The sequence below is a fragment of the Onychomys torridus genome, chromosome 6, assembly GCF_903995425.1.
Source record: "Onychomys torridus chromosome 6, mOncTor1.1, whole genome shotgun sequence".
NCBI classification, from domain to species: domain Eukaryota; kingdom Metazoa; phylum Chordata; class Mammalia; order Rodentia; family Cricetidae; genus Onychomys; species Onychomys torridus.
In genome coordinates, this window is record NC_050448.1 from 31,522,584 (window position 1) to 31,536,727 (window position 14,144).

General features: G+C 47.9%; 1 protein-coding gene across 1 annotated transcript in view; it reads left to right on the forward strand.

Moving 5' to 3' along the window:
* The first annotated feature begins 8,197 nt into the window (after window positions 1–8,197).
* Window positions 8,198–14,144, forward strand: part of Foxo1 (forkhead box O1) — an 86,794-nt gene continuing 80,847 nt past the window's right edge. The window contains exon 1 of the mRNA XM_036190732.1: window positions 8,198–9,286. Coding sequence (XP_036046625.1) covers window positions 8,681–9,286 — 606 coding nt within the window. The 5' untranslated portion in view covers window positions 8,198–8,680. The remainder of the gene's footprint in view (window positions 9,287–14,144) is intronic.

Consider the following 14,144-nt stretch of genomic DNA (forward strand, 5'->3'; position numbering starts at 1 on the left):
TTAAATGGCTGCTTCTGTTCTGACGTGAGCCTGCTAGAAGTCAGCCTCATTTTCACTGAGTGGTGGGGCTTTTTTTGTTTGTTTGTTTTAATTAAATCTATGAACATAAACTTCTAGTCCCACTCCATTCCCAAGGTAAGTTTTTCTTTAAAAATACCTCTGAACCTGGGACATGGTGGTACACGCCTTAATCCCAGCACTCGGGAGGCAGGGACAGGTGGGTCTCTGTGAGTTTGAGGCCAGCCTGGGCTACCAAGTGAGTTCCAGGACAGCCGGAGCTCTTACACAGGGAAACCCTGTCTAGAAAAACCAATATAAGTAAATAAAAAAATAAACAAGTAAATGCATACCTCCAACATTTATGCTCACTGGGCAGTAACGGGACACTCTCTGGTTTTCTCTGTGGCCACGTCTGAGGAATAAATAAATAAATAAAGGGGAATCACAACAATTGTGTTTGCTCTGCTTTGCCCCTTGTCTGTGGCCTCCCGACGGCTCTGGCTTGGATCCAGCAGTGTGTCCTCCAGGGCTAGACGAAATGGAACAAGGCCCTCCACCTGGACTGTAGGATAAGCTTTCCCGGTTCTGTACTCATGCTTCTGGAACTCAGGAGGAAGGATGTCTTTTCTATTAAAAAAAAAAAGCAGTAATTATCGCTCTCAGGTGCTTATAGAACTCAGTTTGATTCAGCATAAAGAAAGTCAGGGAAGGACTTCAGATAAGTCAACCATCCCGGAAGAGCCGGCTACTGGAGCTGTCTGAACAGCCCAAGCGATGGGTAGTCCCTACTGTATTTCTGTGTACAAATGCAAAAGCATCATCATTGTGGTTAATTCCGTTGTGTCTAAGCTTCTTTTATTAACATAGACTGAACTAGCTTTCTTTTTTAATGATTTATTTTTATTTTATGTGTATGGGAGTTGTGCTCTAATGTACGAGTGAACCAAGTGCATGCAACGCTCTCAGAGACCAGAAGATGGCAGCCGATCACCTGGAACGGAGTGGCAGGTGGTTGGAAGTTTCCAGTTGTCAGTGTGCTTCCCTGCCCCTTCACTCCCTCCCACCCACCCTTACTCCCCCCTCCCCCACGGGGTGGGGGTGGGGTGGAATGGGGATAGGGCAGGATGGGGTAGGATGGGTAGGGTGAGATGGGTTGGAATGGGGGTGGGTTGGAATGGGGGTAGGGCGGGATGGGATGGGGTGGGATGGGGGTAGGGCTGGGATGATTGGGGGTGGAGAGGGGTGGAGTGGGGGGTAGGTAGTTAATGAAAACTAGGAACGTAAATGTCCAATCCCGGGCTGGAGAGATGGCTCAGCCGTTAAAGGCTAGGCTCACAACCCAAAATATAAATATCCAATCCCATCCCATTCCCGGAGTAAGCTCTCCTTTAAAAATACCTATGATATTTATGGTCGCTGGGCAGTAGAGGGGGGACACTCCCCAATACATAGGCAGTTGTGGGTGCTGGGAACTGAACCTAAGTCCTCTGGAAGAGTAGCAAGTGCTCTTAACCACTGAGCCAATGCTCCAGCTTCTTGAACTGCTTTGTGAGCAGAGCAGACTGCAGCTAATAGTGATAAAAAGGAGAAAGGAAATCTCAAATGTTATCCAACATCTCTCCCCACACCTAACCCAGCCCCAAACTCCGTGCGGGCTGGAGCTGATGTACCCCAGGCTGGCCCTGAACTTGCTGCAATCCTTCTCTTAGTCTTCCAGGTGTGGGATTACAGGCCGGAGACACATTTCTCTCTCAATTTTTCCAAGTGTAAAGTTTCTAGGAAAATCATTTTGAACCATGAAATTAACATTGGATTCATTTCTAGTGAGTCCCAACATTGTATAGATGCATGAAACAGATGAGCTCTGAACTTGTAACAACAGTTGGTTCCAGACAAGTTTGACTATAATTAGACCAGCTTCTAAGATAAACCTGGAAGTAAATTGTACCTGAGTTTTCATTTCTGTAAAGATAAAACACATCAGCCCTTACTTCACTGGGTGATTTGCATGATTTATTCAAAAGATAGCTGTAAGCCAGGTGTGGTCCCAGCACTCAGGGAGACAGAGACAGGTAGATCTCTATGAGTTCAAGGCCAAGGCTGCTTAGTGAGACCCTGTCTCAAAAAAACCAAACCAAACCAAACCAAACCAAAAAACAAACCCACAAAAGATAGCTGTAAAATGCCTGGTTTATATTACTGTTGAAAGTATAGTTTTTATTGAGACAGGTTAAAAGTATGTTTTTTAGATGTATATAGGTATTTTCTTTCTTGTGTTGAGTCCAAATAAGGGTCTCAAGTATGTTATCTCAGAGTGCCACCAACGTCCTACACCACAAGCTTCATGTGTGCATATATATATTAATTAGTTCAGTGTGACACCAACGTCCTACACCACAAGCTTCATATGTACATGATTGTTTATGATTTAAGATCTAGAGCTAGAACATTCAGACACAAGACTGCACACGTATACATATTCATTATTTATTTTAGCTTTGGGAGAAGTGCTATAGATTTGAACCCAGGGCCTTGTCCCACTGAGTGACTTCCTTAGCCATATCAGACAATAGATTTTCTTGTTTCAGAGGATGCACAAAGTGGAAAAAACACAAGGAAGACATTCAGTGGAGCTTAGTTTTAGATTGCAGTTTTTCCAAGTTGCAATCTTCTAGAGCTCACACAAGCAACATAACTCAAATATCCTGTTTTTTGTTTGTTGTTGAAACATAAGCTTATTTAAAGTACATATGGCATCTTTTGAGACAAATTAGTTTCTTTCCAGGCGCTCCCTCAGTCAGCTGCTAATTAGAAATTTCATTTTGAAATGTTAAACCTCAGTGTAGCAGGAACCCTGTATTCCCTGCCTTCTGAGGAGACGGAGGAGGAAGGATCAGGAGTTCCAGGTCACCCTCAGCTACATAAGACCAGCCTGGACTACATAAGAGCCTGCCTCAAAACCAAAAATAATAAGTAAATGTTAACCCTAACAATACAGAGTGTTTCCATGTGTTGTTTTTTTTGTTTGTTTGTTTGTTTTGTTTTGTTTTTTGAGACAGGGTTTCTCTGTGTAGTTTGTGCCTTTCCTGGAACTCACTTGGTAGCCCAGGCTGGCCTCAAACTCACAGATAATCCTCCTGGCTCTGCCTCCCAAGTGCTGGTATTAAAGGCATGCGCCACCAACGCCTGGCCATGTGTTTTTAAAAGTTGTATTCATCACAAAATAGAAACATGCTCTCCTGAAAGAGGTGTATATTTGTCTCTTTATTTTCCAGCACGGGCACTTTACATAAGAGTGGGCCCTTTGAGTCAGCCAGATCCAATATTTAATAATCTCTTCCTCCCTGTCTCTTTTAAAAAATTTCTTTAATATACATGGGTGTATGTCTCCGAGGCACGTTCACGCCTAGCAACTGCAGAGGCCAATAGAGGGCGTGGGGTCCCCTGGCGTTAGATTTACGTATCTTTAGTAGTCAGCCACCACGAGGTGAGGTCTCTGCTACAGCACTCAGCTCTCTCCACCTCAGCCATTCCTCCAGCCCCTGAAATCTGGTCATCTCTTCTCTCCCACTTTGACACCCTCACCCGACACACGTCATCTCCACATTATAGAAAAAGACATGCACTCTTAACTACCTACACAGCCACTGCCTCTTGTTACTATTATTTTTTTAATCAACACACAACAAGCAGTTTGGTTAGTCACTAAAAATGGCTAGCAGCAGGACCAGCAGGAACATGATCAGTGGGTAAAGGCTCCTGCCGCCAACCCTGAGGAGCTGGGCTCCATCTCGGGGTCTGCTAGAATGAGAGAATGGAATCAAGGTTGGCTTCTGACCTCCGCACACTTCCTGTTATGTGAGCTCATGGGTACACATGTGTATACACACACACACACACACACACACACACACACACACACACACACGTTAACAGAAAATGCTAGTAGTTTCTTTTTCAGTCATGTGTTTACTACTGCTCCTGGACTCGGGCATTTGTTTGCGATCACATCTGACCCCCTTGTCAGGGCTGAAATGCTATAGAAACAGGATGATTAGGCTAGAAAAGTAAAGAAAACAGACCGATATATAAAGCAGCCATTGATTTCTTATGTTCTAACGTGAACATTCATGCACACTAGTTCTCCAAGTAAAATGCCTTGTCGAACCTCCTCTCTGCCAAAAATGCACTGCCATCTGGGTTCTACACGGCAACGCTTTCTTATTTAATACACATGTCCCACTTTGGGGAAAAGCATGGTAAAAAGCTTTAATATGACAAGAAACAGAAATAAAATAGTGAAAACACATTGTGTTTCAAAATGAATGCAAGGTTCAGATTTGTAACACCATGAGAATTGGAAGTTTCACGTGCTCTTTATTATTTTTATGGCCATACTATGAGTCTTCAATGTCATAATTTTTTTTTTTAATTCTAACCTGCACACAGTTTGTAGATCAGAATTTGTTTATTAAAAAAATAGTATAAGGGCCTATTATTAAAAGAGGTTAAATGTCAGCAGATGGTTCCAACCCCCAGGTAATATCACCAGTAGTGGAACAGAAAGCAGAGTGTTCGCTTGAACAAGAGGAAATCTGAATTTCTCACCCAGCTTTGCTAACTGCACAAAACTCGGGCAGATCATTTAACTTCTCAGTGTGGCTGTTCCCTGATTTGAAAGGTGAGGGCTCTGTGTTAAACTGAGCATGGCATCTTCAGGTGACAGGAGCGAGCAAGAGAGCCAGCACTTTCCCGACTGGTAAAGCTTATGTCACCAGCATTGTGGGATGGCATCTGAAATATTTTTATTTTATGACAACGCTAGGGATTAGAGCCAGTGTCTCATACATGAGTCACTGAATAGACATCCCATTGAGCTATACTCACAGCCTGGAAACTGTATTCTATTCACTTCTTAGATCCACCTTTTCTCCTTCCAACACAAGGGATTGAACCTAGGGCTCAGATGGCCATCTCCACCACTAGGCTGCATCCCCAGCCCCTTTGGATTTTAAGACAGCATCTTTTTAAGTCTTATTGTAATTAGACTTTAACTTGTTCTGTAGCCCATTAGACCTAAAACTTGAGAAGAATCTCCTGTTTTAGCTTTATGAATTTCTGGAATTGGGGCCCTTAGCTCCCAGCTAAAACATTTACTTTATTTATTTGTTTGCTAGTTTTTGAGATGAGGTCTCACTATACAGCCTTAGCTGGTCTGGAATGAATGCACTATGCAGAACAGACTGGCCTGGAACTCAGAGAGATCTGACTGCCTCTGCCTCCCTGAGGGCTGAGCTTAAAAGGCTTGTGCCACTATGCCAGGCAAGTTGACATTTTTCACAAAGCACCTTTTATTGTAGTATTTTTTTCTAATTCCCTCCCCCTTTGCTTCTCTCTCTATCTCTTTGTGGGAGGGGGCATGATCTCATGTAGCCCAGGCTAGTTTGGAACTCACCTTGAACTTCCAACCTTCCTGCTTCTGCATCTGAAGTGCTGCGGTCACTGGTGTGTGTGCTACCTCATGGAGTTTATGCTGGAACCCAGGACACTGAGCGTCCTCAGCAGGCACTCCCCCATCTGGCTCAGTCACAGTTTTCTTAATCTTTTAAGCCAAGACTTCACTCGTCTTGGTGGAATTCATTTGACTAAAGTTAAGATGATTCTCGGCTAGCAGGAAGAACACACACAAGCAGCAGTGTTTATGCACACCCTGGCATTACAGGGCCCTGGCGCTTCTCTGCAGGGGCGCTGAGGATACTGATGGGAAAGCCAGAGACTGAAGCCCTCGCCCTGGCACTTGCTCCCTTCTTAGTGTGCTGTCTCATTATTTATTAATTAAAGGAGATCAGAGATAATCTCCAAGCTAACTTTCAAATGTAAACGTTCTGTAGGGCTATCAGAAAAGGAAGTTTAACTAGAGATACCTTTTAGCTAGGAGAGCTTGCCTGTTTCAGAATTCCCAAAGCACACGCCTGCTCGCTCTCTCTCTCTCTCTCTCTCTCTCTCTCCTGCAGTGACGCCTGTTCTCGCACACTTCACACGTGTGAGGGTGCAAAATGCCCGTGACACAGGTTTTTCTTTACAGAATAGTTTGTACCAGGTAAAGATAGGAAACAGTGAGATGTTAGCAATGCCCCTGTGCTTCAGGAAACCGATTTTTTGATCCAATCATAGGATAATCATCTACATCACCTTTTAAGACACATTTTTATTTTTTTGACCTTTGTATTAGGGACATTGACAGTACAGGTTCTCTGACTCTTTTCCTTTTTGGCCTTGGGCATTGAACTCAGGGCTTCACACATACTAAGCCTGGGCTTTACCACTAGCTAGCCCAGACTGTGACATGGAACAATTGGGGACAGTGGCTTTAGAGAATTTGAAAATTTGGGGAAAGCTTTAGGAAAACTCCTTTAACCAAATGCTCTTATCCCTGAGAAACAAGTCCCCGAGAAACCGGAATCGAGATGAGGTTAGGGCCAAGTGCACAGCTGGATTTCATCGCCAGGAACGATCCACAAGGACTCCTATCTGCAGGGCGCGGCTGTCGAATGCAGGCCCATCTCTGCCGACTGTGATTATAAAGAGGAGTAGCAAAGACTTGTTCTTTGTGGTCCTTCGAAGCTCACTGGTTTACTCAAGTCTCCCAGTGGCTGCCAAAGAAGACCCCACCTGCCAAAATTTATAGGCCTGGTGAAGAGATGACAACCAACCCATGTCCTGGTTCAGGAATCTCCACCCACATCTCCTTTCGAATCAGTGGGAAGCCACTGCGATAAAGGGATTATGAAGAAATACCGGCCTGGACTAGAGAGATGCTTGAGACAAAGGAAGGAATAGACCTCTACATAGTTCTAACCTTTGTAAGAACCTGGTTTTCTTTAGATGCCTCCTTTCAAATAGAAAAATTCCCTGTAAGAAAGGAGAATGAAATACAACAGCAACAGGAAATTAGGGGCTCTCCTTTTGGACACATTTAAAACCCTAATATTCATCTTCAATTCTAAGGGAGTCCTATTCATGACAAGAAAAGGCTATCCACATTTCTTTTTAAAAGAGAAAGCAAATCAGAAAACCAAGCGAGGAAACATTTTCTTCTACTGTGTAAGACGAAAAGGATCTTTATCTTTCTACCTTTGGCCCTGCTGAGCCTATACTGGATATCCAGATCTGGGAGCTCACATTGGGAAAAGTGAGGTGTAGGTGGGAGCTGGCTGATGGCGCACAAGCAGGAAGCTTAAAAGACCCTGGGGCTGTGCCCCAACACTTGGGTCTGATCTCCTTTTTCGATTTCACTCAACACCTCATCGCTTCCACCCTAAAAAAGAAATAAGCAACCAGTTAAACTTAATGAGGGGCAATAAAGTGACAAGGTTGTCTCTAAAACGCTCCCCTGACCCTTTTGGCCACCACTCCGGGTCTCGGGGGGCAGTGAGATTCCCGTGGCAGGAAAGCGGTTCCCACAGCAGACTTCAGATCCGAGGCGCTGCTGGATCTGTGCGCTTGTGCAACAGTCGCGTCTTCTCTCCGAGCCGCACCTCTCTCGGGTTCAGGATGACTGGCGGCTGGGGGCTGGACCGAACCGCAGAGTCTCAGCTTGCAGGTGTGCAAGGGCAAAGTGGGAAGGGGCACCCGGGGCCGCAGAGCCGGGGGTCTCCACTATAGGATCTCGGAACCCGAGGCGGCCCGGACAGATGCCAGCTCAGGAAAACATTTCTCCAAAACAAACCCCACCGACTTCCCCTTGCTCCGCGAAGACGCGTGGGCGGAGCGGGCTTAGTGGAATCCACGAGGCGCCCCGCCGCCCACGTCGCGTCCGGGAGCGCGCAGGGGCCCCGCGCCACCCCTGGAGTCCGGGTTCGGGCTCCGAGGAGGAGTACGCGTATGCACTCCGTAGTAAACAAAAAGTATGGTCGCCGCCTCCACGCTGCTTTGCCTCCTAGCAATGCGAACTCTTGAGAGGCGAGAGACTCAGAAACACTTGAGAATTACAGAAAAATAATAACGGAGATTGAAAAAAAAAAAAAAGTGTGAGAAAGAAAAACACCCCACTAACCCCCCCCCCAACCTTACTGCCGCCTCCCGAGGGAGAGCAGCTCCCGCCCAGGCCCGCGCTCATTGGCTAGCTCGGCGGGGACGTGGCGCGCCCATTGGCTGCGCCGCCCATCAGTCAGGGGCGGGCCGGGGCGCGCGCGCCGCCGCGGGCGGGGAGCCTCTGCCGAGCTCGTAAGGCAGGAGGCTGCGGAGTCGCTGCAGTCCTTGCCGCCGCCACATTCAACAGGCAGCAGCGCTGCTGTCGCGCGGCCGCGGGGAGAGCAGCGAGGAGGGCGAGAGCGGCCCGCGGCGTCCGCCCGTCTGCTCTGGAGTCCGCCGCCCTGTCAGCGGGAGCGTGGCGCCCGAGCTGCCGGGCCCCGCGGCCTGCTCCGTGCCCCCGTGCCAGCCGCAGAAGTCGGAGGATCCTGGACGCCCGTGGTGGTGGTGGTGGTGGTGACCCAGCGAAGTTGAAGTTCTGGGCGCGTCCGTCCGCCGCGCCGCGCCTCGCCCCGGCGTGCGTCCGCTGACCGCGGGGGGCCCCCCCCAATCTCAGAGCGACTCTCCTCCGGCCGCCCGCCCCGCGGCCCCCGGGTGGCCGCGTCTCCCGGTACTCTCTGCTGGTGGGGGAAGGGCGGGGGGGGTCACCATGGCCGAAGCGCCCCAGGTGGTGGAGACCGACCCGGACTTCGAGCCGCTGCCTCGGCAGCGCTCCTGCACCTGGCCGCTGCCCAGGCCGGAGTTTCCCCAGTCCAACTCGACCACCTCCAGCCCGGCGCCGTCGGGCGGCGCGGCCACCAACCCCGACGCCACCACGGCCAACCTGGCCTCGGCGGCCGCTGTCAGCGGCGACTTTATGAGCAACCTGAGCCTGCTGGAGGAGAGCGAGGACTTCGCGCGGGCGCCGGGCTGCGTGGCCGTGGCGGCCAGCAGGGGCCTGTGCGCGGACTTCCAGGGCCCCGAGGCGGGCTGCGTGCACCCGGCGCCCCCGCAGCCGCCCCCGCCGAGCGGGCCGCTGTCGCAGCCCCCGCCCGTGCCCCCCGCCGCCGCGGGGCCCCTGGCGGGACAGCCGCGCAAGAGCAGTTCGTCGCGGCGCAACGCGTGGGGCAACCTGTCGTACGCCGACCTCATCACCAAAGCCATCGAGAGCTCGGCTGAGAAGAGGCTCACCCTGTCGCAGATCTACGAGTGGATGGTGAAGAGCGTGCCCTACTTCAAGGATAAGGGCGACAGCAACAGCTCGGCCGGCTGGAAGGTGAGACGACCTCGGGGTGGCCCTGGGGGACGTGGTGGGGGCGGGCGGAGGGGTCGGCGAGTGTGGGGTTTGCGGGGGCGCCCCCGGAAATGGCAGGTGTGGCGGGGGCATCTCGGAGACCTGCAGCTCTGGACCAAGTGCACGCCAGGGAGTTCTCAGTGGGACCCGGAAAGGGCTTGTTTGGGAACCCAGGGGAACGCCGGAGCAGGCGTGAAAGTTAGCTCGTTGTTGGAGCGGAGGGGTTCACTTCGCTGGGCTCTCCTCCTTGACACCCCGAACCCGCGATGCTTCGGGCGGCTGCTCTCCGCCCACACGCGCACCCACTCTCCCAGGCTTTGGCCGCCAAGGTTTCCCCGGAGGACGCCTGGAGATGTCCCCCCTTCACGCACACGCATCCTTGGGGACTCCGGCTGCCGTCGGGATGGCCAAAGACGCGCACTTGGCCCAGCTAGGTGCGGGCCGGCAGCTGCCGAAGGTTCCCGAGGCCAGAGCCAATTGGGATTTAGCCAGAAGGACCCGAGCAGGTGGTCTTGCGTTCCTGCTCCCTGGGTAGGGTGTCCGACGCGTGCAAGGGGGCGGCCACGGCTTTTAGGCTCCAGGCAGCTTAAAGTTCAAGTGTGACCCTTGGCCGGGGCGTGAGCCGGCGGGGAGGGAGGGACCGCGTGTACAGGAAGCTAGAGCTTTTAAAGGGCCAGTGCCTCCAGCCTGGGAGGCCACACTTTAGTAGTCAGGGAAGTGCTTCCACAGTTGGTCTTGCTTGGGGAGGGGTGCTTTTTTAATTGGAAGTCCCAAAGCTGCTACGCGTGACCAGATTATGCATGGGTGTTTGCGAGTACTTTCTCTAACTATAAAGCATGGAGCTACCCACGAGGGGCAAGGCTGGGAGCTTTGAGAAGTATTTGGTGAAGTCTTAAGGGGGATGCCCGCTTAAGGAATTGCCAAGGACCTTCTGCCTCGGTGGAGGATTGCAGATTTGCAAATTTAGGTGCTTATGGTCCTTGGATTACCTTTCTGGAGGTGGCAGGGAGAGACCGAGGTGACTCAAGAGTTGGACTACGACATCCTTACCCCGTGGTGGGGGGTGGTATAAGGGCCCTTGGCTTTTTGGAGGAGAGAATTGGGATTACACCGGGGTCCCTCTCACGGCGGTTCCCCGGCTGACAGTTTCTCAGCGTCACTGGTGGAACATAATAGATCCTAAGAGTCTCCAGTTGAACACAACATTTTTTAGCTTTTCTCTCTCTCGGTCTTGACTGCACAGCGTAGCAGAGTCTTCGCTTCGTGATTGTTGCAGCAAGGTGCTTTTACATACTCTGTCATCCCTGTGGTTAAAGTCTCTAAAAGGTCAAGTTACTCACATCATAAGAAAGTTCTTGGAGAAAGAGCCGGGGTGGTTTTAGTTTTGCCACAATGTGTTTTAAAGATATCTACTATGCCTGACATGCGATATTCCTAAGTGTTCCAAAAAGTAAAATACCTATTTCTGATATTCTAGTTCACAAAAATAGAGGTTGTCTTTAAAATCCAATTTTAATTAACATTTGACTGTAAGTACTTGACTGCTTTACTGAAATATGGAACTTTAGCTGTTACATAAAGCATTTGTCATTAAAAACAAACAACAAAAGTCTGAAACCCTTTGGGCACCTAAAGTACAGTGTGTACTTACACCATTCTTTAATGTTCTTGGAAGGGGGTACAACCTCCTTCAGTTGGAGTGCCTTACTTTAAAGATACAGGCAGTGTTGGGGATATTTTGGTTCTGCCTTTCAGATGGCTTGTGAAGATACTCTTCAACTAGCAGTGTAACTTAATTTTAAAATTGGTTTTTAGAAAAATAGTCTTCTTGGGTCACATTTTTAAGCTCATTCTTCTGATTTCTTAATAATTCAAGTGTAATTATTTAGATATTTTAAAAAGCTCTCTCATTGGAGCCAAGGAACCTGTGACGCATGAATTAAGGCCTCCAGAAGTGAAGGTCTAGCCACTGTTATTTGAGCAACAAGCAAGTTTTGGTTGGGGTGGGGAGCAAGTCAGTGTGTTTTCAAAGGAGTAGATGTTTGATTGTAAGAAGTCTGTCCCAGTAAGCTACACTGTAGCAAATGCGAATGCGTTTTCAGTCTGAGTAACGGGGTGTTTTATTAAGAAGAAACCTGAACCGTTGTAACTCATAACTAGTCTTCTGGCTAAAGCTTTTATAAGAATGAGTTGTGATACTTGTTAAAACCAAGTTTCACTCTCAGATCTGAAAGATACACTGACAATTCATAAAAGGAAGAAGTTATATTATGGTTTAAAATCCAGTTCTAAAATGCAAATCAACCCAAACTTAACTGGTCTAGTAGTATGGGCAAGTAGCTATGAAACAGTATTTCCTCTGATTAGTAATTGGGAATTAGGCTGAATCATTAATTAAATTGTGCTTTGTGATGCACTTCCTGGGACTTGACTGAGAATTTGAAAGTCTTTTTACAAAGGACAAAACAACTGGAAAGCTATTAGTGTCCAAAAATTTATTTTTAGAAATCGAGATGTAGTTCAGTTGGTAGAATGGTTTCACCCCCTAGAGCTGTGTAAACAGGGTGTGGTGATACACTCCATCATTTCTAGTGCTTGTCTGTAGTCTCCAGCTCTACAGGGAAATGATACATATTTATATACGCATTTGGAGAGTAAGTTATAAATTTAAAATTTGGCATAGTGATACATGCCTGATACTATGGCATTCAGCAGTTGGTGGCAAGAGGATCATAAGTTAAAAGTCATTCCTATCTCCATAGTGCAGCCTGGGCCACCTGAGTCAAAAAAAAAAAAAGAAAGAAGCCGCCGGGCGGTGGTGGCTCATGCTTTTAATCCCAGCACTTGGAAGGCAGAGGCAGAGGCAGAGGCAGATCTCTGAGTTCGAGGCCAGCCTGGTCTCCAAAGCAAGTTCCAGGAAAGGTGCAAAGCTACACAGAGAAACCCTGTCTCAACTCCCCCCCCCAAAAAAAAAAAAGAAAAAAAAAACAAACTTTTAGTGTTTGATAAAGCATTGAGCATGCACTTTTCCTGTTTGTGGACATGGTGTGTAAGTAACGTGTCTTAATATTGTGTGTTCGAGCACACAATTGTTAGCTGGTATGCATGGTTTGAATGTTTTCCTCAGCCTCTCTCCACCTTATTTTTCAAGGTAGGATCTCAGTAAGGTCTCTTACTGTGGCCTTTAGAGATTTGGCCAGACTGTCCTGAAATGAGCTCCAGGGGGTCTGCCTCCCAGTTAACTGCAAAGACACAGGCTTTTATGTTGGTGCCTGTAACCAGAACTCAGGCTCTCGAGAAGGCCATCCAAAGCAAGCACTACCCATCTTCCCGGCCTCTTTTATTTTGATATCAGCTAGAACTGTTTTAAGTAACACACGAGTGGATGGAAAACCTGGAATGTTTTAAACAGCGTAGTATTTGTAAATAATGAAAATTCATTTCTATGACCTGTTTCCTCACCTAGAAGACTTTCTAAAGCTTGGGAAGTAGCATTGTGAGTAGTAGTTCTTTTTTTTTTTTTTTTTAAAGTGGTGGTTTTGAGTTGACCCTTGATTGATTTGGTGGAACACTTTAAAAAATGCTTTAGGGCTGGGGTTGTAGCTCAGATGGCAGTGTGCTCGCCCTGCGTGCAAGAGAGCCTTGATTTTTATTCCTAAGTGCAGTGCATAGCATGAGGGAAGTGGAGGCAGGAGGATTCCAAGTTCAGGGACATTCCTGACCACATATCTCTTCTGGGGTATTTGAGACACCGCTTCAGTAACAGCAAAATTATTTGACTGTAAGATTTAAGATTTATTAAAGAAGGTTTAGGGTTTCTTTTTTTTTTTTTTTTAATGAAATAGCTCACTTGTTAATTTTGAGTGAAATTTCTTAAATTTAATCAATAAAATAATAGTGCATTTTTTAGTGTCTTCAAATTCATGTCTAGTCTGCAATTTAGTGTTTTAGTTTATAGGTGAGTAGCTGCAGACAGCTGACTGCGATGGAGGATTGTGCGCGCTCACCTTTGAATTCAGAGAGCCCTTCTTTCTGAGACCGGGTAGAGGACTTTAGGGCACTTTTCCTACTTCTAGTTTTTCATTCATTTCACTGTGTGTGTGTGTGTGCACCGCCTGTGTGTGCATACAGAAGAGATGTTGGATATCCTTGACCTGGAGTTACAGGTGGTTGTGAGCCATGATCTAGGTACTTGTAACCAAACCCTGGTCCTCTACCAAAAGCAGTGATTGCTCTGAACCTCTGAGCCACCTCCCCAGCTCCTGTTTCTGTAGCTGCTGCTGCTGCTTTTTGTTGTCATTGACGGTTCCTTAAAGCCATTTTGATATTCAGACAAAGCCCTCAGGCGTGTAATATGCTGACTACCTGGAAAGGTGAAGAGAATGAGGAGACCGAAGCCGAGTGTGTGTCTTATCTATTAAATGCTAAAACATTTTAGAGATTTGAGTCCTGTACATACCCCCATTTGGGGGGCCATAGCAAGAGGACTGTGAATTTGATACAAGCTTCATAGCAAGACAGCCCCCCCCCCAAGTCTCCACAACAGAAAATAGATGTCAGATCTGAAAAACATAAGAATGTTATTCTGTTAGGCTTCACCTATGAACTTGCTCTCTGCAGGAAGGACCTTCCCTCTTTTTGGTTTTTTGAGACAGGGTTTCTCTGTGTAGCTTTGCGCCTTTTTCCTGGAACTCACTTGGTAGCCCAGGCTGGCCTCAAACTCACAGAGATCCGCCTGCCTCGTCCTCCCGGGTGCTGGGATTAAAGGTGTGCACCACCACTGCCCGGCAACAGGAAGAGATTTTTTTTGTTTGTTTGTTTTTGTTTATTTGGAGCTAGG